Here is a 25303-nt window from a genome sequence, read left to right on the forward strand (position 1 = left end):
TACGACTGATCCAATTTTAACTGAGCACATTCACTTCACACGCATCAGTGGCTACTTAGGACTCTTTCTGAATTTTTCCTCCACTGTCTTCAGAGTTGCTGCAATATTAATCTTCAATATTATCATCTGAGGATAAAGTTCTCTATATCACGCACGGTGATACAAAGTATTTACTTCGTTCAAATTGGATTTTGTTCTCTTTCCTCTGATTTAAAATTGGGTACCATATTCATGATGGGCAGAATGTATATTTTTACTGGTCTAAGGACTGAAGTAATATAGAACAACATATCGAAGACAAACATCTCTTTGTATGTCTTCAAGGAATTAACGCATTCAAAACGATGAACAAATTTAAAGCTGCTTTAGTTTTCTATGCACATAAGTAATACTTGATTAAATTGAATGCATCAGATCTGCAAATATTTTCAGAGGCATAATTATGTAAAGTTACCAGTCCAGGTTTATGTATATTAAATGTATATTTACATTTTTCTGTGGGGAATCTTGGTTTTTTTTAAATAAAGTGCAGATTATAAGCACATTTGCATTATCTATGGGATTTTTTTACTTTGAAGCTGTATCAAAACTGTAGAAATGTTGCAGTTGTACAAGATGTTGGTGAGGCCGTATTTGGAATGTTATGTTCAGTTTTGGTCACCTCCCATAAGAAAGATGCTATTCAGCTGAAAAGTTGCTGCTAAGCTGGAGAGAATGCAGAGGAGATTTGAGAATGTTCGGACTCAAGGGACAGAGATATAGCGAGAGATTGAACAGCCCTGGGACTTTTCTCATTACAGTGTAGGAGAATAAGGGTGGTGGGGTGGAGTTGAGTCTCAACGAAAGGAGGTGTAAGGGGTTCCTTCCCTCCAGTAGCCCGTAGGTCACTCTTGGGCAAGGTGTAGCACCTGCTTAGCCCCCGATCAGGGTCATGTGAAGCCATGGGTGGAGGTGATGGATGGTCGTATGAGCAGCTGGTACATATCAGGTGTCCTGGTTACACAACCACTGACACCAGGCAGACAGTCTCTGAAGAGTACTGATGAGTCTTGTAAAGACACTGCCCAGAAGAAGGCAGTGGCAAACCACCCCTGTAGAAATATTTGCCAAGAACGATCATAGTCAGGGAACCATGATCAGCCAAGTCATACGAGACATGGTGGTGGTGATGTAGGAGAGTGGGGAGTGGGGTGGAGCATAAATCATGAGTGGTACACTTAGTCTTTTTCCATTGGAAGCGGAATCGAGAATTAGTGGGCACAGGTTGAAGGTGAGAGGGATATGGGGCAAATGCGGGCAGATAGGGCCAACCTTGCTGGGAATTTTGGTCAACGTGGACCTGTCAGGCTTTCTGTACTGCATGAGATATAGCGAGGTATACCTATATATGAGATATACCTATGACCACCTACAGAGTGGAACACATCTTAGAATAATTCTTTCTAAAGGTTTACTGTCTACCCTTAGTTTTACTTGCACATCTATTGAAAAGGAAAACAAATGTTAAAGGAGCAGTGTAAATGATCAATTAAATTGCATGGTGATTAAAGCATTATCATCCCAAAGAAAAATATATAAAAACGCATGCACGTATACTAATTTAATTTTTGGAGCGCACTCATGATTTTGATTTAGTTTGGACTATTTACAGTAGGAAAATTAATATAGTTTTATAATTTGACTTGGGAAAATAAAAAAGTAAATGGCAGTTCTCAAGTTGTGGTGTGAAGCTGAGTTCTGTGGGCAACTGAGGGCAATTGGCAAATTCAAGAGGGTAGTAATATCAATCAAATGAAGATCCAGAACTTCAAAATTTTACTGGTAGGTGAGTAAAATAAAAATTAGATATTTTAAGCTACTTTTCCAAATAAATGGGATTCAAACTTCATCAGCAGTTACTAGGCTACGTACACAGTAGCCCCAGGGTTGCATTGTAATAAGGGAGCATGATTTAAGTAAGAAGAACTGGTTGGGAGAAAATGTAATTTCCCGTCAGCAGCCAGTTTCCTTTCAGGTTGTTCAGATATGTGTTGGTATATTAACATCTCCTAGTCTGAATATCTGTTACAATAGTGTTACAAATGGTGGTGCACATGATACCCTCTTCAGATGCCCAAGTTTAACAATAGTATTCCACTGGAATTTCACAAGGCTCCGCAGAAAATACAAGCTGTTGGATGGGACTAGACCAGGACAAGCACAAGTGAACTGTAGCATGGAAGGCAGCAGATGGCGCTGTTGTATCAGAGATGGCATTTGAGTCTTCTGCTTAGCCAGGAGCCTTGATTAGACAGGAGCATTGGAAGTTCATATCTTAACTATATCTCCAGATCATGCTGATTTTGCAAGAAGCACCAGAGGTGCTTCAGCAGGCAATTAAACAATCACTAAAATTAGTTTCGATAATGCTAGCCAGTTAATATTGACATTTATATCAATTCCAAGACCATTAAATCCAGACTTTTAACTCTTGGACTAATGAACTCTTATTTCTGAGGAGAACATTTATGCTTTATATTTTTGAAAAAACGATTCCTTAATCTACACAGCAGTCTGTTTGCTGTAACCCTTCCCAGAGTTCCACTGTTCCTATTACTCTAAAGTGTAGTACATAGGACAGCTTAATAAATATGGTTAAACTTAACTATGTGGGATCTTGTTACAGGTACTGTTTGCTCTGGTGCATAATTTTATGCCAAGATCTTTATTGCCATGGCAATAATTTAGTCAATCTTACACAATTATCTCCATTTATTTAATTATTTATTCATTTTTTGCCATACCATTCACTCACAACCAGCCACCTTTCCACCCCTAGCTCCCAGCGTATGACACAGTTTTTCAGGTTAAGTTGTGCCATTCTGCAAATCTGACTAAGTATCTCCTGCTGCAGTTGACACTTGTGCAGATGAACTATTTACTGGATGACTTTGTTACTGCAATACTCACTCAAGGGTATTATCAGGAGAAATTTAAGACACATTGATCCAGAACACGTCTGTTGTTGGTCAGTCAGAAGCGGATTTTTATAGCAGCTGCTTCACTGCAGCTGTGTAATTTTTAAGTGGTTTCCCTGAACAATTCCCAGCCCTGTGATTGCAAGCCTGATATGGGTAGATCATACCACCAAGGAACACAAACACACAGGCAAATTCTTTCTGCCCTTTCCTTCACCCTCCTCCCCAAAAAATACCAGAACCCCACCCCAAACTCCTACATTTATGACCTCACTGTTGCTGCTGCTGCCTGCACTTGTGCAGAACATGACTTTCCTGTCTTTGCCAGGCTGCTAACTTTCATGTGGACTCGTCAGATATTTTTTATTTCCCTCTGGAGACAAACTCTCTACCAGTATCTACTAAAATTCCACTGACTCTTACAGCGAGCTCAACTGTATCTCCTCCCTCTCATCTTCTTTAAGGAAGCCTTCCCTTTTTCTCAATTTCTCCACCTCCATCACAGCTGTACTCAAGGTGAGGCTCTCTGCTGTGGAGTTTCTGACATGATGCCTTTTTTTTCAGAAATGAGACGTCTCTTCTGCTCTCCATTTTCTCCATGCCCTTACCACCTCTCCTTGCTGATAGAACAGAAATAGAGTTCCTTTGGACCTCTCCCTTCAACCCCATCAAACATTTTCTCCTTTCTCTATTTCTTTCTTTCTTTTTAAATCTTTTTATTGAGTAAGTATACAAAAAAGGTAAGCCATATAAACATTAATACAATGTTAAAGTATAATAAAATTCCAAAAGATATCAATACCAAAAAAAATACTACAAACAATGTAATTTAAACATAAGAAACCAAGATAACATAATAGTATACTAAATTTTATATATATCAATGGAAAAAAAAAGAAAAAAAAACCCCAAAAAAAACCCACCGTGCAGCTAACTAAAAGCAAAGCAAAGCAATGGGCTAACTTGAAACCAAACAGAGTTAAACTTAAAATCACGTCCTCAATCCCGACCTCCATTAAAAACAGTGAAAAAAAAACAAGAAGGGTAAATATTACATTAAATGAAAATATCGAATAAAAGGTCCCCAAATCTGTTCAAATTTAAATGAAGAATCATAAAGGTTACTTCTAATTTTCTCCAAATTCAAACATAAAATCGTCTGAGAAAACCAAAAAAAGGTAGTTGGAGCATTAAGCTCTTTCCAATGTTGTAAAATACATCTTTTCGCCATTAAAGTAAGAAATGCAATCATTCTACGGGCTGAAGGGGAAAGATTACTAGAAATTTTAGGTAGTCCAAAGATAGCAGTAATAGGGTGAGGAGAGATATCTATATTTAATACCTTAGAAATAATATTGAAAATATCTCTCCAAAAAGTTTCCAAAGTAGGGCAAGACCAAAACATATGAGTTAAAGAGGCTATCTGCCCCGAACATCTATCACAGAAAGGATTAATATGCGAGTAAAAACGCGCTAACTTATCTTTGGACATATGTGCTCTATGAACCACTTTAAATTGAATTAGGGAATGTTTAGCACAAATAGAGGAAGTATTAACTAATTGTAAAATCTGCCCCCAATCATCCACAGAAATGGTAAGCCCCAATTCCTGTTCCCAATCTACCCTAATCTTATCAAATGGAGCTTTCCTAAGTTTCATAATAATATTATAAATCATAGCCGATGCACCTTTCTGACATGGATTAAGGTTAATTATCGAATCTAAAATATATGTAGGAGGAAGCATTGGAAAGGAAGAAAGTATAGTACTTAGGAAATTTCTAACTTGTAAATATCTAAAAAAATGTATTCTTGATAAGTTATATTTATTAGATAATTGTTCAAGAGACATAAGGGAACCATCTAAAAATAAATCCAAAAACCGTAAAATACCCTTAGTCTTCCAAGTTTGAAAAGCGCGATCCGTAAAAGAGGGAGGAAAAAATATGTTACCTAAAATAGGAATCGCTAACCCGAATTAAGATCAAAAAATTTTCTGAATTGAAACCAAATGCGCAAAGCATATTTAACTATCGGGTTAGAGACCTGCTTAAGATGTTTCGAATCAAAAGGGAGAGAGGAGCCTAAAATAGAACCAAGTGTATAACCCTGAACAGATTGTAATTCCAATGCTACCCATTTAGGAATAGATAGTATGTCCTGGTCAAGTAACCAAAATTTCATATGTCGAATATTAATAGCCCAATAATAGAATCTAAAGTTAGGTAATGCTAAACCTCCATCTCTCTTAGCTTTCTGTAAATGTATTTTACCCAGTCTCGGATTCTTATTCTGCCAAATAAATGAAGAAATTTTAGAGTCAACTTTATCAAAAAAAAGATTTTGGAACGAAAATTGGTAATGCCTGAAACACATATAAAAATTTTGGCAAAAAAAACATCTTAACTGCATTAATACGACCAATCAAAGTTAAATATAAGGGAAACCATTTAGATGAAAGTTGAGTAATATGGTCTATTAATGGTAAAAAGTTAGTCTTAAATAAATCTTTGTATTTACAAGTAATTTTAATCCCAAGATATGAAAAATAATTATTAATCAATTTAAATGGAAATTTATAATATAAGGGAAGATGTTTATTAATCGGAAAAAGTTCACTCTTACTAAGATTTAATTTATAACCTGAGAAAAGACCAAATTGTGCTAATAACTCTAAAACAGCAGGAATGGATTTCTCAGGATTAGAAATATATAAAAGTAAATCATCAGCATAGAGTGATAATTTATGGGACTTTAATCCCCGAGTTATCCCAGTAATATTTGAAGATTCTCGAATAGCAATTGCAAGAGGTTCTAATGCAATATCAAATAATAGGGGACTAAGAGGACAGCCTTGTCGAGTACCACGAAAGAGAGGAAAAAAAGGTGAGTTTAAAGAGTTAGTACGAACTGAGGCTACAGGGGAATGATATAACAGTTTAATCCAGGATATAAATTTCAAGCTAAAATTAAACATTTCAAGCACCTTAAATAAATAAGGCCATTCTACTCTATCAAAAGCTTTCTCGGCATCTAAAGAAATAACACACTCAGGAACATTTTGTGAGGGAGTATAAACGATATTTAACAATGTACGAATATTATAAAAAGAGTAACGACCTTTAATAAAACCTGTTTGGTCTTCCGAAATAATAGAAGGAAGTACTTTTTCTAGTCTATTTGCTAATAACTTAGAGAAAACTTTAGAATCAACATTTAATAAAGATATTGGTCTATAAGATGCACATTGAGCAGGGTCTTTATCCTTCTTTAGTATTAGAGAAATTGATGCTCTATTAAAAGATTCAGGAAGTTTACCAAGTTTCAAAGAAGCCTCAAAAACCCTACAGAGCCAAGGAATCAGTAAAGAAGCAAAACATTTATAAAATTCAACGGTAAACCCATCAGGGCCAGGAGCTTTCCCCAGATTCATAGAAAAAATAACATTCTTAATCTCATCCATTGTAATGGAAGTATCTAATAAAGAAGACATATCCTGTGAAATCTGAGGGAAGTCTAACTTATCTAAAAAATCATTCATATATTTAGAATCTCGAGGAGACTCTGATTGATATAAAGAAGAATAAAAATCACAAAAGGTTTGATTAATCCCCACATGATCCAGTATCAATCGATCATTTTGGTTATAAATCTGATTGATTTGAGATTTAACATAATTAGATTTCAATTGATTAGCCAGCAGCTTGCCAATTTTGTCACTGTGAACATAAAAGTCACTTCTTGTTTTCTTTAATTGGTTTACAATCGAGGACGAGAGTAGTAAACTGTGTTCCATTTGAAGTTCAGTTCTTTGTTTGTATAACTCCTCAGAAGGAGCCATAACATATTTCTTATCGATTTCTTTAATCTTGTCCACAATTGCCATCTCCTCCTGCTTCTGTTTCTTCCTCAAAGCAACAGAATACGAAATAATCTGACCCCGAATATAGGCTTTAAAGGTGTCCCAAAGAGTGTTAACCGAAATATCTTCTGTATGGTTAATTGTAAAAAAAAAGCTCAATCTGTTCATTCATAAAATTAACAAAGTCCGAGTCCTGAAGCAACAGCGAATTAAAACGCCATTGTCTATTATTTGGTATATTGGCCATAATTTTAATAGAAAGCTTAAGTGGAGCATGATCCGAAATGGTTATAGAATCATAATCACATTTAATCACTGAAGGAATAAGACGAGAATCAATGAAAAAATAATCAATTCTTGAATAGGAATGATGAACATGTGAAAAGAAGGAAAAATCTTTTTCCTGAGGATGCAGAAAACGCCAAATGTCCGTCGACCCAGAATCAGAAAGGAAAAAATTAATCAGATTTGCAGATTTATTAGGTAAAGTCCGTAAAGGAGCCGAACGGTCCAAAGCTGGAGACAAACAGGTATTAAGATCTCCGCCCCAGATCAATGAAAACTCATTCAAATTCGGAAACTGATCAAACAATGATTTATAAAATTCCGGACAATCCATATTAGGAGCATAAACATTAACCAAAACTACTTTTTTATTAAATAGTAAACCACTAACCAATAAAAATCTACCATTCGGATCAGAGATAATATCCTGTTGTATAAAAGTAACTGAGGAATCTATAAAAATAGAGACGCCTCGAATCTTAGCATTGGAGTTCGAATGAAATTGTTGTTCCTTCCAGAATTTGAAAAAACGTAGTCTGTCCCCCCTCCGTACATGGGTCTCTTGTAAAAATAAAATTTGTGCTTTAAGTCTCCGGAACACTTTAAAAACTTTTTTCCTTTTAATAGGATGATTAAGACCGTTAGTATTCCAGGAGACAAAATTAATAATAGACTCCATAAATCCTAAAGTCAACACACAACAAGGAGGATTGACGATAGGCGCGACCCACAAACCCGGAGAGGAAACAGAACATACAAAAGATACCGGGAAAAAGGACGCAACCAGTACTTCAATAATGTATATAGCCCAAAGAGAAACAAACTAAAACGTGAAGCCCCTCCCACCACCCCCGCCCCAAGACCCCAAGGCAAAATCTAAAGTAGACCCGCCAGAAAGAAGCAAGCGCTAAAACTACCCCCATGACTTCCGGTATACGCTCCCTAAAAAAAAAGGTATAAATATGAAAAGGATCAGCTAATTGTAAAACAGTAAAAAAGTAAAAAAAAAGGTAGCTCAATTAAAATACACACAGAACAGAACAAAAGCCGGAAAATATATATATTAAAAAAAACCACAATAAACCTCAAACCCATGAATAGACACAGCAACAAGAAAAAATAAGATTATTGACATAAAGTGGTTATAAAAAGCAAAACAGAATAAAATTTTAAAAAACTACAAAATTTAATGCCACACAGGAAATACGTAAGATGACAAAAAGGAAGTAACCACCCAGAATCCCCTGGGAAAAGAAAGAAATGACGCAGTTAAAAAGAAAGTTTAGCAACCATATTAAGAAATCAAAAATAAACTTTTCTGCCCAAATAGGGCACGAAAAAGTTAAAACCAACCAATTCACAGCCTCCGATCAACGGAGATAATTAAAAAAAAGCAATTAAGATGTTGAAGATGAAAGTTGATCCAGATAACTCTGGGCATCCGATGGAGAATCAAAAAAACGAAGGGCTCCATCTGACATGCGAATCCTTAGACGTGCAGGGTACAGCAGCGCTGGTCTTAAATCCCTCTTATAGAATTCCGACATCACGGATCTGTATCGGACCCGTTGGTCCCAGAGTGGTTTACTGAAATCTTCCACGAATCGGAACTTAAGATCCGAAAAATCAATGAAACCTTTAGATCGAGCGAATCGAAACAGTCTCTCCTTGTCTTGAAAGTAATGAAAACGTAAGATAACATGCCTAGGTCTATCTGGCCTAGACGAGTATGATGGGATTCTGTGAACACGATCCAGTAGCGGCGGTTGGTCAGGAAATACAGTAGGGAATGCATCTTTTAAAAGTTGAGAAAAATACTTCATGGGGTTGTTAGATTCCACAGCTTCCCTCACCCCGATCATTCGTAAATTCTGCCGTTGCATTCTAGATTCCAAGTCAGAGTTTTTAAAAGTCAGAAAGTCAAGTTTCTTCTTCATTACATTAATTGTTTCTTCGATTTTCCCCATCTTAAGCTCACTTTGTTGCGCGGATTTTTGAAGATCAGATATAGCCGACTGATGTTCCGCAATACATGTTTGCATCTTATCAATTGAATTGGCAATTTTCTGGAGATTAGTTGAGATTTCCGTATGAATCAGGTCTTTAACAGGGCCTGCAATTTCCGTACGAATCATCTCCCTAACAGAGGTTGAAATTTCCCTCTGAATTAACTCCGCTATCGCTTTCAAAGTCACCGGTGATTCAGTCGGGGGGAGATCCGTAGCTTTCGGTTTAACCGGAGGTTTACCATCCTTGCCGTTTTTCCCGTTCTTAGACATAGCAGATCTAAGTATCATCCAGTTGTCGGAGAATTCAGTTTAATTCAAAGTATTGTAAGAATTGATGCCTTAATGGTTAATTAAAGTATAGCTGACCATAGAGAAAAAAAACTCAGAGGTAATGGAGCGAGTCAAGAACGCGACTTCACTCCATGAGCGCTACCGGAAGTCCTTTCTCTATTTCAATAAGATGTAGAAACAGAACTAGGCCATTCAGCCCATCGAGTCTGTTCTGCCATTCCTCCATGGCTGATAATCCCTCTCAACCTCATTCTCCTGCCTTTTCCCTTTAACCTTTGGCACCCTAACTAATCAAGAACCTGTCAACCTCCACTTTGAATCTACCCAATGACTTTGCACCCACATTCGTCCATGGCACTGAATTCCACAGATCCACCACCTTCTGGCTAAAGAAAATTCCTTCTCATCTCTATTATAAACAACATCCTCTCATTCTGAGGCTCTGCCCTCTAATCCTAGATTCTCATACTGTAGGAAACATCCACTCTATCTAGGCTTTTCAATATTCACTAGGTTTCAGTGACATCCCCCTCATTTCTCTAAAATCCAGTGAGTATAGGCCCAGAGCCATCAAAAGTTCCTCGTACATTAACCTTTTCATTCCAAATGCAATTTGACGAATGCCTTATAAAACCTCAACATTACACCCTTGCTCTGGTATTCTAGTCCCCTCAAAATGCCTTCCTTACTTTTGATTCGGCCTGCTAGTACACTTGCAGGGAATCCTGCGCGAGGACTCCAACGTCCCTTTGCACTATTGATTTTTTTTTTCTTCCCATTTAGGAAATAATCTATACCTTTATTTCCTCTACCAAAGTGCATCCCATTCACTTCCCCTGCATTATATTCCATCTGCCACTTCTTTGTCCATTCTCCTAATCCAAGTCTTTCTGCAGAATCCCTTTTCCATATAACATGAAGAGAAGTGGCCCCAGTACCGATTACCACAGAGTGCCGCTTATCACTGGCAGCCAACCAGAAAAGGCCACTCTTTACCTCCTGCCAGTCAGCCAATGCTCTAACCATGCTAGTATCTTTCCTGTAATACCATGGGTTCTTATCTTGTTAAACAGCCTCATGTGCAGCACCTTGTCAAAGGCCTTCTGAAAATCCGAGTAAACAACATCAACTGACTACCCTTTGTCTATCCTGCCTGTTATTTCCTCAAAGTTCCAACAGATTTACCAGGCAATTGTTGGGCACATGGCCAAGTGGTTAAGGCATTCGTCTAGTGATCTGAAGGTTGCTAGTTCGAGCCTCAGCTGTGGTAGCATGTTTGTGCCCTTGAGCAAGGCACTTAACCACACATTGCTCTAGTGTCTGTGCGAGGAGTGGCGCCCCACACAGACTTTCAATCTGCGTCTTGTAAGGCATAAAAATGCCCGATGCAGGCCTCTCATGGTCTGAGTCGACGTTCCCCCCTCCCCCTACCAGGCAAGATTTTCCCCTTAAGGAAATCATGTTTGCTTTGACCTATTTTATCATGTGTCTCCAAGTACCCTGAAACCTCATCCTTAATAAAGGACTCTAACATCTTCCCAGCCACTAAGGTCAGGCTAACTGGCCTATAGTTTCCTTTCTTCTACCTCCCTCCCTTCTTGGAATGAGATTTGCAGTTTTCCATTCCTCCGGAACCATTCCAGAATCTCGTGTTTCTGAAAAGATCATTACTAATGCCTCCTCAGTCTCTTCAGCTACCTCTTTCAGAACCCTGGGGTGTAGTCCATCTGGTCCAGGTGACTTATCTGCTTTTAACTTTCCTACTTTCAGACTTCTCGGCTTCCCGAGCACCTTCTCCTCAGGAATAGCAACAACACTCACTTCTGCCTCCAGACCCTCTGGAAATTGTGGCACACTGCTGGTGTCTTTCACAGTGGGTACTGAAACAAAATACTTATAAAGTGTGTCCGCTACTTCTTTGCCCCCCATTATTACCTCTCCAGCATCATTTTCCAGCAGTCTCTCGCTGCTTTTTTACTTTTTGTTTATCTGATAAGAACTTTTGGTATCTGCTTTTATATTAGTTTATAATTATATATTTTTTTTCTCTTTGTGGCTCTTTCAGTTGCCTTCTGTCAGTTTTTAAAAGCGTCTCAGTCCTCTCACTTCCCACTAATTTTTTCTATATTATATGCCCTCTCATTTGCTTTTATGTCGTTTTTGACTTCCCTTGTTAGCCATGGTTGCCTGATCCTACCTTTTAGAATAGTTCTTCTTTGGGATGTACTGATCCTGCACCTTCTGAATTAAGACCGTAAGATATATAAGGTATCGAGTCTGCTTCGCCATTTCATCATGGACAATCCATTTTCCTGCTCAGCCCCAATCTCCTGCACCCCCCCCCACCGTTTCCCTGCCATATCAAGAATCTATCTACCTCTGCTGTAAATATGCATAAAAGTGTGGCCTCCTTCATAGCCGCCTGTGGAATTCACCCACTCTCTAGCTAAAGAAATCCTTCCTCATCTCTATTCTAAAACGATGCCCCTCTATTCTGAGACTTCTGACCTTCGGTCCTTGACTCTCCCACCACAGGAAACATCCTCTCCACATTCACTCTATCAACAGTGAAGGCCTTTCAACATTTGATAAATTTCAATGAGGTCACCCCTTATTCTTCTGAATTCTAGTGAATACAGGCCCAGAATCATCAGATGCTCTTCATATGACAAGTCATTCAATCCTGGAATCATTTTTGTGAACCTCCTTTGAATCCTCTCCACTTTCAGCTCATCTTTTCTCAGATAAAGGGCCGTACTCACCGTACTCCAAGTGAGGCCTCAACCATGCTTTATAAAGTCTTAACATTACAACCTTGAATTTATACTCCAGGCATCTTGAAATGAATGCTAACATTGCATTTGTCTCCTTCGCCACTGATTCAACCTGAAAATTAACCTTTAGGGAATCGTGCACGAGCGCTCCCAAGTCCCTTTGCACCTCAGATTTTTGAATTTTCTCTCCACTTAGAATTGCCTCCAGAAACTCCATTGCTGATCTATCGTCAACCCTGCTAGTGTCCCCTTCCAATCAACTTTGGCCAGCTCCTCTTTAAAGTCTCTGTAATTTCCTTTACTCCATTGTAATACTGATACGCCTGACCTTATCTTCTCCCTCTCAAATTGCAGGGTGAATTCTGTCATATTAGGATCACACCTCCTCAGTGTTCCTTAACCTTAAGCTCCCTCACCAAACCTGGTTCATTACGCAACAGCCAATCCAGAATTGCCTTTCCCCTAGTGGACTCAACCACAAGCTGCTCTTTTAAAAAAAGCTATCTCTTAGGCATTCTGCAAATTCTATCTCTTGGGATCCAGTATCAACCTGACTTTCTATATCTGCACATTGAAATCCTCCATGACTATCATAACATTGCACTTTTTGCACATTCTTTCTATCTACCATTGTAATTTATATCCCATATCCTGGCTACTGTTCGAAGGCCTATGTTTAATCCCAGCAGGATCTTTTTACTCTTGCAGTGTCTTAACTCTGTCCACAAGGATCTGCATCTTCTGATCCATTATCACCTCTTTTGTAGGATTTGTTTGCATTTTTTATCAACAGAGGCACTCCAGCCTCTGCCTACCTTCCTGTGCTTTTGATACAATGTGTATCCTTGGATGTTAAGCTCCAAACCATAATCTCCTTTCAGCCCCGACTCAGTGATGCCCACAGCATCATATCTGCCAGCCTCTAATTATGCTACGAGATCATCTACCATATTACGTATGCTGCGTGTATTCAAGTATAACACCTTCAGTCCTGCATTCATTTTTCTTCTCGGGTTTTTTTGCCCTCTGTTATACTTCAGTTCATCCCACTGACTGCCACTTTGTCCTGTCAATCCTCACGGTCTCACTACACACTGCATCTACTGGTATAGCAACTGCCCCATCCTCAGCCCCGTCACTCCAGTTCCCATCCATCAACTCCAACCAGGTCCCATTACCAGTAACATCTTCCTCATTCCCCAACTTACTGTGTTTTTTTTGGGGGGGGGAGAATATTCTCTGTGATTTCCCACTCATCCATTCCCACACACTCCATCTTGTTCTCTGGCACTTTTCCTTGCAAACACAGGAGGTGCAATACTTGTTCTTTCAGCTCACCAGCATATGGAGACCTAAACAACCCTTCCTGAAGCATCTCCTCCAACCTTAGTGTTCGTGATGTGTCTTCCTCTACATCACAGAAAACACAGCACAGAAAGCACCCCCTCCCCTCAGCTCCGTTGCAGAATGTGGACCCGAAACTTCGATGCATCCTTTTTGCTTTTGCAGATGCTAAATTCATCAAGTTCTTTGCTCCAGATTCCAGCATTTGCAAACTCTTGTTTCTCCGTGAATATTATTGCACTGATGGATTAACTGCCCATAGAGAATAGGTTAAAGATGTAGTTCCTGTACAGCCAGCAGTACTGAATTCAAGTGACACTGAAAAACGAAATAAATTTAATCCCCAATTCTCAGAAGTGAAATAACCATGGTTCTAACTCATTGGATCACTGAATTGTATCTTTATAGAGATTTAAGTTGATTACAGTAAGAAATTTTGGGATTATTAAAGTTTGGCTTCTTTCTTTATCATTGCAAAGAGAGGAATTATGCTGTTCACTATTTATCCATCAGTAAGAAATGATTTTCCTTTATAGTGCATTAGGTTGCCCATACTCTGAGATCAACCTCAACAGAGAAAATGTGCTGCAGGATCGATTGAATGGAGAAATGCCAGTCTGTAGTCCTGGTATACAAAGGAACAAGAAGGTGGAAGCAGATGGAGTAGAAACGATCCCATGTTCATCTACCATCACATCTCAAGGGTCTGCGATTCTTTTTCATGTTGTTTTGTAGCTATATGTTTCATACTTGAAGCATTTCATTTCACTGAACCTTAGTTAATTGAATTCCTTTTCTCAGAGAATATTAAATCCGTTGGTATTTGAAGGCTCTGAATTATGTGATCTAGGATTGAAAATGGTTCACCTTCAAACAATGTTTACTTTGTGTTTTCATTTTTTTCATTTCTGGTTTATAGCTTTGTTTTGCTTAACATTTATTAATTCTGCTTCCTTTTTCCATTATCACTGTGTTTCAAGTTATTCTCGTTCATTGACGTTATCTTTCTCTCTGGAATTGTATTCTTGTTGGATCATTTTAATTTTCGCTTAAATTATGCAATTGGCTTATCATCCCATTGCTTTGTGCTATTATTTATTTAAAATTCTTTGAATTAATTTCTTAGGCCTTAATTGAATCAGTTTTTGTGTGGCAAGTTTCAGTTTTGCTCCCTCATAATGTGGTTCACCCAGATGCATATCCATACCTAGCCCAGCCTCTCATCCAACTACATAGCTACCCTATTTCTCCTCCCACATTGTGGTTTTGGCTATTTAATCTGAAATCTTTGTGTTCCTGGAGAATGCGTGCATTCTTTACAAAGGTTGGTAGTGTTGTAGATAGTGTAGAGGATTGTCGAAGATTGCAGAGAGACATTGACAGGATGCAGAAGTGGGCTGAGAAGTGGCAGATGGATTTCAACCCAGAGAAGTGTGAGGTGGTACACTTTGGAAGGACAAACTCCAAGGCAGAGTATAAAGTAACTGGTAGGATACTTGGTAGTGTGGAGGAGCAGAGGGCTCTGGGGGTACATGTCCACAGATCCCTGAAAGTTACCTTGCAGGAAGATAGGGTAGTTAAGAAAGCTTATGGGGTGTTAGCTTTCATAAGTCAAGGGATAGAGTTTAAGAGTCGTGAGGTAATGATGCAGCTCTACAAAACTTCGGTTAGGCCACACTTGGGAGTACTGTGTCCAGTTTTGGTCACCTCACTATAGGAAGGATGTGGAAGCATTGGAAAGGGTACAGAGGAGATTTACCAGGATGCTGCCTGGTTGAGAGAGTATGCATTATGATCAGAGATTAGGGGAGCTAGGGCTTTACTATTTGGAGAGGAGGAGGATGAGGGGAGACATGATAGAGGTATACAAGATATTAAGAGGAATAGATAGAGTGGACAGCCAGCGCCTCTTCCCCAGGGCACCACTGCTCAGTACAAGAGGACATGGCTTTAAGGTAAGGGGTGGGAAGTTCAAGGGGGATATTAGAGGAAGGTTTTTTACTCAGAGAGTGGTTGGTGCATGGAATGCACTGCCTGAGTCAGTGGTGGAGGCAGATACACTCGTGTAATTTAAGAGACTACTAGACAGGTATGTGGAGGAATTTAAGGTGGGGGGTTATATGGGAGGCAGGGTTTAAGGGTCGACACAACATTGTGGGCCGAAGGGCCTGTACTGTGCTGTACTATTCTATGTTCTATGTTTTACCTGCAGTTTATTTGACCAGATTGAACTGTGTTTCCATTTCACTGCATAATGCAGATAGCCTTGCACAAAGCCTAACCTCCTTGCTCTAGAACTGGTGTTCGGTGATTCTCTGAAATGGCACTTCAGATAAGGACATTGCCCAATAAATAGACCTTGAATAGGATGGGTGTACAGTGTATTCATTGTAGGTTAGAAGACATAAGAATTGATCTCGTTGAAACATATGTAAGGCTTTGAAAAGGACTTCACAGGATGGTTGCTTGGTGGATGTAATCTCTGGCTGGAAAGCTTCCAAAGGATGTGCAGAAAAAGAGGATCCTGGTTTTATATGTATACAAGTCCCTGAAAGTGGAAAGGCATTTTGTGAAGGTATCTAGTAAAGATTATAGCAGTTTGGGACACTTAAATAGAAGCCATGAAAGTGCAAAGAAACATAGATACATAGAAAACCTACAGCACAATACAGGCCTTTTGGCCCACAAAGCTGTGCTGAACATGTCCCTACCTTAGAACTTCCTAGACTTACCCATAGCCCTCTATTTTTCTAAGCTCCATGTATCCATCCAGGAGTCTCTTAAAAGACCCTATTGTTTTCGCCTCCACCACCGTCGCTGGCAGCCCATTCCACGCGCTCACCACTTTCTGCGTTTAAAAAAAACCCACACAACTTGTGCTAGCCATTTCTGCCCTGGGGAAAAGCCGCTGACTAGCCACACGATCAATGCCTCTCATTATCTTGTACACCTTTATCAGGACACCTCTCATCCTCCGTCGCTGTAAGGAGAAAAGGCCGAGTTCACTCAACCTATTCTCATAAGGCATGCTCCCCAATCCAGGCAACATCCTTGTAAGTCTCCTCTGCACCCTTTCTATGCCTTCCACATCCTTCCTGTAGTGAGGTGACCAGAACTGAGCACAGTACTCCAAGTGGGGTCTGACCAGGGTCCTATTATATAGCTGCAACATTACCTCTCGGCTCCTAAATTCAATCACACGATTGATGAAGGCCAATGCACCGTATGCCTTCTTAACCACAGAGTCAACCTGCGCAGCAGCTTTGAGTGTCCTATGGATTGGTTTGGATCATTTGTGTCACAACTGGAACATTACATCATAATTATTACATATATTACATATGATGAAAGACTGGATCAACTAGGCTTATACTTGTTGGAATTTAGAAGATTGACGGGGGGATCTTATTGAAACGTATAAAATCCTAAAGGGATTGGACAGGCTAGATACAGGAAGATTGTTCCCGATGTTGGGGAAGTCCAGAACGAGGGGTCACAGTTTGAGGATAAAGGGGAAGCCTTTTAGGACCGAGATTAGGAAAAACTTCTTCACACAGAGAGTGGTGAATCTGTGGAATTCTCTGCCACAGGAAACAGTTGAGGCCAGTTCATTGGCTATATTTAAAAGGGAGTTAGATATGGCCCTTGTGGCTACGGGGATCGGGGGTATGGAGGGAAGGCTGGTACAGGGTTCTGAGTTGGATGATCAGCCATGATTATACTGAGTGGTGGTGCAGGCTCAAAGGGCCGAATGGCCTACTCCTGCACCTATTTTCTATGTTTCTATAAATGTTGCTCCTCACACGTGGGGTGGTGACCCCAAAAAAGGTGCAGAATTCATTAACTTCCATGGTCCACAGTCCTTCCTCTTCAGCCCTTTGCCACTTTCACCTATCCCTCCCAGCTGCTTCATCCCCCTCTCCCCGAACAACTTACCTTCTCCCTTCACCTGGTCTCCCCCATCACATACCACTTTGTACTCCCCCCCCCCACCTTGTCCCCTTCCCTGGTTTCTTCCCCGGTCTCTTCCCCCCCCTCCCATCACTTACCAGTTTGTACCCCGCATGACCCACCTTCTCCCCTCACCTGGTCTCCCCTATCACTTGTCAGATTGTATCTTCCTTCCCTCACCTTCTTACCCTCCCTCCCTTTCCAGTCTTGGTGAAGGGCTTTGGCCCAAAACAATGCTTGTTCCCCTCCAGAGACGCTGCCTGAATTGGCAGAATTTTGTGCATTCTCAATTTCCAGCGTCTGCAGAATCTCTTGTATTTATCAACATGAGCTGGAATGGGTTTGAGAACTGAAGGATTTTAGTCATGTTCACAGAAGCAGCAAGAGTTGTTCTCCTTGGAGTAAAGAAAAATTAGAAGATTGGATTGAGCTGCATGATTAGCTTAATAGAGGGAAGCTGTCCTATTAGAAGAACAAGGGTTTTGATCTGCACGACTGCCTCAACTTGCCTTCGCAGGGAAAAAAAATAATGACATACAAAGTTATGATCTGTAACGCACTGCCTGCAATGGTGGCAGCAATAATTAGTCTGTACCGTCAATAGCAAAGTGGAAAGGAATGAGAAAGAATTATTGTCATGCAACAGCAGGGAAATAAGACTGACGAGATTGCTCTTCTATTTGCTGGATAGACTGGGTACATGTCTGTGCTCTAAAGATTCTGTCAAGAGTCTGAAATTAGACAAGTGGTATCTTTAAAAACGGAGATAAAAAGAAATATTTTAGAGCGTTGTAGCTCATTGGAATTTTTTTTTTACCTTGGTAAGATCTGATCGTGTATTTAGGGAATGAAAGAATATGGAGATCGTTCATCGAGGTATACTTACCAGCAGAGAACGCTGAACCTGAGATGGTCTACTGCTTCTCCTATTCCGAGGTGTTTACTGCTCTGGTTTTGTGAGTTCTGAGGTGGTTAATGAAGGCAGTATGGGAACCACATACTAAGCCAGTGGGTAGTTTGTATAATGGCCCCCCCCCCGCTTATGTAAGGCTTCCATGTGCTCCCGATACCTGGTTTCAAGTACCTCAGTGCCATCTGTTCTTCATATTGTGTGGTCTTGGCCCAGATTCTCCCAGGAGTTGTAGTTTCCACAGGAGCACTGACTAGGTTGATTTTTACAAAAGGACACTGGAAAAATCAAATGCATTTTTGAGTCAAAATTGTTGCCTTCCTCGTGCAATAACTATCAAGGCTTCATTACCTATGCCTTCCAAAAAAAATTAGAAAGGAATGTGAATTTAATAGGAAGTTATGTTTGATTAACCTTTGAATTAATGGCAAGGGTTGAAGAGTACAGTGTGGCTGAAGTCGTGTCCTTCGACTTTGAGAAGCAATTTGATAATCTGCAATTTGTTAGCCCTCATTTAAAGTCATGGAACTAGGGTACAAGGAAACCAAGCTTGCGAAACGAGAGGGAGAGAGATTGCTGTGCGGTATATGGTGTTATTTCCCAGCGATGAGAATTATGACCCCTGCTCATTTCGAGACAATGTTATCGATCTAGCATTTCTAAGTTTGCACTTTGTATAAAACAACAGGCTGACAGCAAAGGCCTTGGGAGGAGAAAGACAGCCTGGTGAAATGAACAGATATATTGCAGATGAAACTGAATGTAAGAAAGTATAAGCTGGTGTGGTGAAGCAGGAAGGAAGTAGGAGACAATGTGAAGTAAGTGGTACAGATTTAAAACACAGCTGAGCAGGCAGGAACAGCATGACCTGGAGGTGTATGCACTCAAACATTTGAAGGTAGAGGACAAGTTGAGTAGGTTTTTACAAATGCTAACTGGACACTTGCCATTATTAATAGAGGAACATTTTTTTGAAGTTGAATAAGTATACCATATCATAATTAAGCATAATAAGGCAAAATGCTCATATATTTTCACTTGCAGCTTCTTAATTTCAGTTGATTTGATGAAGCAGTTCATTGGCTAAAACAAATGACCTTTCATCAATGCTTAGAGACAACGAAGCATATGCTATTAGAATGAGGATCTCATATTTTAGCAATAATGTAAAATGGGGCATCTAGTAACCTTAATGAAGTTGCTGTTTAACCTGCCTCCACAGTACAAAAAGATTTTGACACAAATTAGCATTCACTCCAAGAATCTTTATGTGAACAATGGAGAAAAAAGCTTAATTGGTACTTTGAGGGTTGTTTCTCTGAAGATACTGACAAAAATGAATTGTTAGATTTGAGGGCAAATGTATTTCTCATTGAATTGTAGGCAGAAGACTCCATCTGCTGCCTACCTGAATGAGAAAATATCAATCTGCAATACTAACTTCAATTTCTTTAGTACAAAAATTACCTAAAAAAAAATTGTTGGAATAGTTCAAATTTAAATACAATAATGTTTGGTCTACAGAAAATGCTCAAAGGACAATTGGCTGGCAGAAGTAGCTGTTCAAGCAAAAAGGAATGCTGAGGATTCTGTCTCTGATGAAGAATCGCCCTGCAAAAAATCCCTTTTGTTTTCTAGCAAAGGAAGAAAATATCCCAGGTCAGCATTCCACACAAATGTAAACTGTAATATATTGTCTACAAAATGTCTAATCTTCTAGTTAATTACAGTGTTATTACTGCATAGAGAAATTGGTATAATTTGTTAATTATTTTGTATTCTCCACTATATCATTCATGCATGCATGGACTCCCCTAGAGATTCATCCCCTTACCGTAGCTCTAGCAGCAGTGAAGGATTGTTATCCTTATCTGAAGGCAATGGAAAAAAAATACATTTGGAGTATTGTGAAGAGTTTTGAAGCCCATATAGATAGATAGATAGATTCAACTTTATTGTCATTGTGCCGAGTACAGATACAAAGCCAATGAAATGCATTTAGCATCTGACCAGAAATGCAAAGAATAGCATTATTTACAAAATAACTGTGAATAAAAAGTAAGTGCTACAGCACACAAATATAGAAGTACTGAGACAGTACAATACGGATGCAATACTGCTTAGCGCTGTGATGAGAGGTTCAGCAGTGTCACAGCCTCAGGGAAGAAGCTCTTCCTGTGCCTGCTGGTGTTGGAGCGGAGGCTCCTGTAGCGCCTACCGGATGGGAGGAGAGTAAAAAATCCATGGTTAGGGTGAGGTGCATCCTTGATAATGCTTTTCACCCTGCCCAGGCAGCGTTTATAGTAGATGTTTTCAATGGTGGGGAATTGGGTGCCGATAATCCGCTGGGCAGTTTTCACCACATGCTGGAGTGCTTTGGGGTCCAATACGGGACATATCTAAGAAAGGATGTCCTAACGTTGGAGAAGGTCCAGAGGTCATTTATGAGAATGATCCCAGAAATGAAAAGATTAGTGCGTAAGGAGTATTCGCTGGCTCTGGGCCTGTACTCACTGGAGTTTAGAAGAATGAGGAGGTTCTCTTTGAAACTTTCCAAATACTGAAAGGCCTAGATAGAGTGGATGTGGAGTGAATGTTGCCTATAGAGGGGAGTCTAGGATCAGAGGGTGTAGCCTCACAATACAAGGACATCCTTTTAGAACACTTGAGGAATTTCTTTAGCCAGAGGATGGCGAATCTGTGGAATGCATCGCCACAGATGGCTGTGGAGACCAAGTCACCGAGTATATTTAAAGAAGAGGTTGGTAGGTTCTTGATTAGTAAGGGCATTAAAGGTTACGGGGAGAAGGCAGGAGAATGCCGTTCAGTGGGAAAATAAATCAGCCATGATCAAATGATAGAGCAGACTTGATAGGCTGAATGGCCTAAATCTGCTCTGCTGTCTTGTGATCTGAAAAGCAAAGCACCAATTACAGATTTAAAATTCTAGGTGACTGAACAGTGTTGCAATGAGGGCAATAATCCAAAAATGTGGAGTATTGCTCAGTTTATAAAATAGAAGGCAGGGCAAATCCAATCCAGTTAATATTGTGTGAATCACTTGACCATTATCAGATTGATGGGAAGATACCATCAATGCTTCTACCATGTGGTCTTCTCTCAACAATGCCCATTTTGGGTTTTGGCAGGATTTTGTGCTCCAGACCCCGTCATAGATGAATTCCAGTGGTGTCTTGGCACCACTGGCAAGACCAGCATTTATTTACCACACTTGGTCAAATGTTCAAAGTAGCATTTGACCAAGTGTGGTAAATAAATACTCATCTTGCCAGTGGTGCCAACCTGCTGAAAGTGAATTTAAAAATAAGTTGTAAGTTTGTTACTAAAATGTGCAGTACACTTCTATAGCATCTACTGTCCCTTCCACAAAATTCAGTGGTGATTTTGTTGTATTTTCTGAGTCTATTGGTACTCCAGAAATTGTGCTTAATGATCCGGATTATAAAGAGTACAAGATTTTGATCTTCTTTAGTGAGCTGGATACTGCTGGACATGACCTGGCTTGTAGATCCTCCTCTGCACTAGGCCAGTAGCCAGACTTGCCTTTTGTGGCTTTCAGGGACTCAACACCATGACCCTATGACCTTGCCCACAGACTGTCCTGACAGTGAATGATTTGTCACTGTTCCTTGTCTCCGATAATTTAGAAAATTATTTTTTAAGCCATGAATTTGGTTGACTTAAGAGTATGAACCTAATAGCAAAATAAAGGCATTCAGACTAACAATTTCAATGAGGGTTATTGGCCCCATTCGGATGAATGAGACTGAGCTACCTGTGCCAACCAGGGGGTTAAATGCAAGTGTATTTACTCCTTCAGCCATGCAACATATAGAGCAATCTCAGTGGTGAGATCAAAAGTTAGAGTAGTGAATCTAACTTACGGCATGCTCCCATCTCCATAGTCCCGTATGGGAGGTTAGTTAGGAAAATTCAGTCGCTAGGTATACATGGAGAGGTGGTAAATTGGATTAGACATTGGCTCGATGGAAGAAGCCAGAGAGTGGTGGTAGAGAATTGCTTCTCTGAGTGGAGGCCTGTGACTAGTGGTGTGCCACAGGGATCAGTGCTGGGTCCATTGTTATTTGTCATCTATATCAATGATCTGGATGATAATGTGGTAAATTGGATCAGCAAATTTGCTGATGATATAAAGATTGGAGGTGTAGTGGACAGTGAGGAAGGTTTTCAAAACTTGCAGAGGGTCTTGGACCAGCTGGAAAAATGGGCTGAAAAATGGCAGATGGAGTTTAATACTGACAAGTGTGAGGTATTGCACTTTGGAAGGCCAAACCAAGGTAGAACATATAGGGTAAATGGTAAGGCACTGAGGAGTGCAGTAGAACAGAGGGAAAAGTGGCGTCACAGGTAGATAGGGTCGTAAAGAGAGCTTTTGGTACATTGGCCTTTATTAATCAAAGTATTGGGTATAAGAGTTGGAATGTTATGATGAGGTTGTATAAGGCATTGGTGAGGCCGAATCTGGAGTATTGTGTTCAGCTTTGGTCACCAAATTACAGGAAGAATATAAATAAGGTTGAAAGAGTGCAGAGAAGGTTTACAAGGATGTTGCCGGGACTTGAGAAACTCAGTTACAGAGAAAGGTTGAATAGGTTAGGACTTTATTCCCTGGAGCGTAGAAGAATGAGGGGAGATTTGATAGAGGTATATAAAATTATGATGGGTATAGATAGAGTGAATGCAAGCAGGCTTTTTCCACTGAGGCAAGGGGAGAAAAAAACCAGAGGACATGGGTTTAGGGTGAGGGGGGAAAAGTTTAAAGGGAACATTAGGGGGGGGCTTCTTCACACAGAGAGTGGTGGGCGTTTGGAATGAGCTGCCAGACGAGGTGGTAAATGCGGGTTCTTTTTTAACATTTAAGAATAAATTGGACAGATACATGGATGGGAGGTGTATGGAGGGATATGGTCTGTGTGCAGGTCAGTGGGACTAGGCAGAAAATGGTTCGGCACAGCCAAAGGCCTGATTCTGTGCTGTAGTTTTTCTGTGGTTTCTATGGTTTCTGGTGCACTGCACAGGAGTGAGAGTGGAGTGCACTGAAGCTAGCCAGCCATTTCAGTAGAGAAATGTCAGTGGGCTGTGTAGTTGTTCTGGCCCTTATTTTAAATTCAGTGAAGATTCAATATTATAAGTAAAATACATCACCATATCTATCACATATTCTATAGAATTCAAAACAAATTTATTGGAACATAGATGCTTTACTAGTTGGGTGGAGGAGGGAATGGGTAAATGGAGAAGAGGGGTTGCACTTGATCTTAAATATGCTTCTGTGCTATCAACTAAAGGGTTCAATTTTTCAAAAAGAATTAACAGTTCAATATGCCAACTGGTTCATTAAAAGGCTTGAGTGTTATGTCTATAAATGTATATATCATTATTCAAGTAGAACTATATGTCTAAGATACTTTGATTTTGTTGGAATGGTTGCCATATGATTTTGCACTACTTTGCAGTGTTTGATGAATAGATTTACTGCTGAAAATAAAATTTACCATAACTTCCAGACAGCTGCAGCGCCTCAGAAATATCTTTAAAAGAATTGTAGAAAATGTGTTGGCTGTACTTGATGTTATGTAGATTTAATTAATAAAATAATGCTCTCACTTTCACAAGGAATATTTTAAACTCTTGATGTTTAGCCATGCCATATAATGTGCAAATTGACCTGTGAGTTATGAGTTAGTCTGGCAACTACTTTACTGCATGAAAAATTTGTCAAAGTAACTGGCTTACATTCTACTTTAAACTGTAACATTCATTATACTCTTCAGAATCCTTTAGAGAGATCTATACAAGTGCTTAGTCCTTAGAATAATTTGCGGTGAAAGCTGATGAAGATCAGCATTGAAATAGATAGAGATTTCCTTGCCAGTTTAATTCCCGAGCTAAAAATTTGGTCATGGGTTGTATTTTATTTTTGTTATTGAAGGATGGAATGTTAAAATAAAATAGATATGTAAAAGTAATCTGGTTCATTTCAGAATGCATGCAAATTTCAAACAGTTATTTGTACATAATGCATCTAAGTAGAGTAGCACTGTAGCACAGCGATTAGCACAATGCTATACAGTACAGGTGATCCAGGTTCGATTCCTGCCACTGCCTGCAAGGAGTTTAAACATTCTCCCCATAACCACGTGGCTTTCCTCCGGGTGCTCCAGTTTCTTCCCACAGTCCAAAAACATAACAGTTGGTAGGTTAATTTGTCATTATAAATTTTTCCATGATTTAGCTGGGATTAAATCGGGATTGCCGGATGGTGTGGCTCAAAGGGCCTATTCCGGGCTGTAAATGAACAAATATGAAGCAAAGAGTATAATGTAGTGATGTTAATCCGTGTGCAGTGCACAGTTTCATCATGGCTGATCCAATTTTCCTCTCAGCCCCAATCTCCTATCTTCTCCACATATCCCTTTATGCCCTGACAAATCAAGAATATATCAACCTCTGCCTTAAATATACATATAGCCTTGGCCTTCACAGCTGCCCGTGGCAAAGAATTCCACAGATTCGCCATTCCCTGGCTAAAAAAAATTCCTCCTTATCTCCATTCTAAAAGGAGCCCCTCTAATCTGAGGCTGTGTCCTCTGGTCTTAGATTCTCTGTAGGAAACATCCTCTCCACATCCACTCTATCAAGGCCTTTCACCAATTAGGTTTCAATAAGGTCACCTCTCATTCTTCTGAATTGTAGTAAATACAGGCCCAGAGCCATCAAACACTTTTCATATGACAAGCCATTTAATCCTGGCACAAACATGAGAAAATCTGCAGAGGCTGGAAATCCAAGCAACACACACAAAATGCTGGAGGAACTCAGCAGGCCAGGCAGCATCAATGGGAAAGAACGAGACCCCTCGGGAGGACTGGAGAATA

At 39.8% G+C, this 25303-nt stretch overlaps 1 protein-coding gene across 4 annotated transcripts in view; it reads left to right on the plus strand.

Moving 5' to 3' along the window:
- l3mbtl3 (L3MBTL histone methyl-lysine binding protein 3) overlaps positions 1 to 25303 on the plus strand; it is a 154231-nt gene that overhangs the window by 81994 nt on the left and 46934 nt on the right. For 2 of the 4 annotated variants that reach the window (XM_063034672.1, XM_063034681.1), the window contains exons 17-18: positions 14059 to 14226; positions 19908 to 20042. The exons of 1 other annotated variant lie outside the window; for it this stretch is intronic. In XM_063034672.1, the coding sequence (XP_062890742.1) occupies positions 14059 to 14226; positions 19908 to 20042 (303 nt within the window). The remainder of the gene's footprint in view (positions 1 to 14058; positions 14227 to 19907; positions 20043 to 25303) is intronic. One more of the 4 variants, XM_063034690.1, reaches the window with a different exon arrangement.

The sequence above is a fragment of the Mobula hypostoma genome, chromosome 2 (genome assembly GCF_963921235.1).
Source record: "Mobula hypostoma chromosome 2, sMobHyp1.1, whole genome shotgun sequence".
NCBI lineage: Eukaryota > Metazoa > Chordata > Chondrichthyes > Myliobatiformes > Myliobatidae > Mobula > Mobula hypostoma.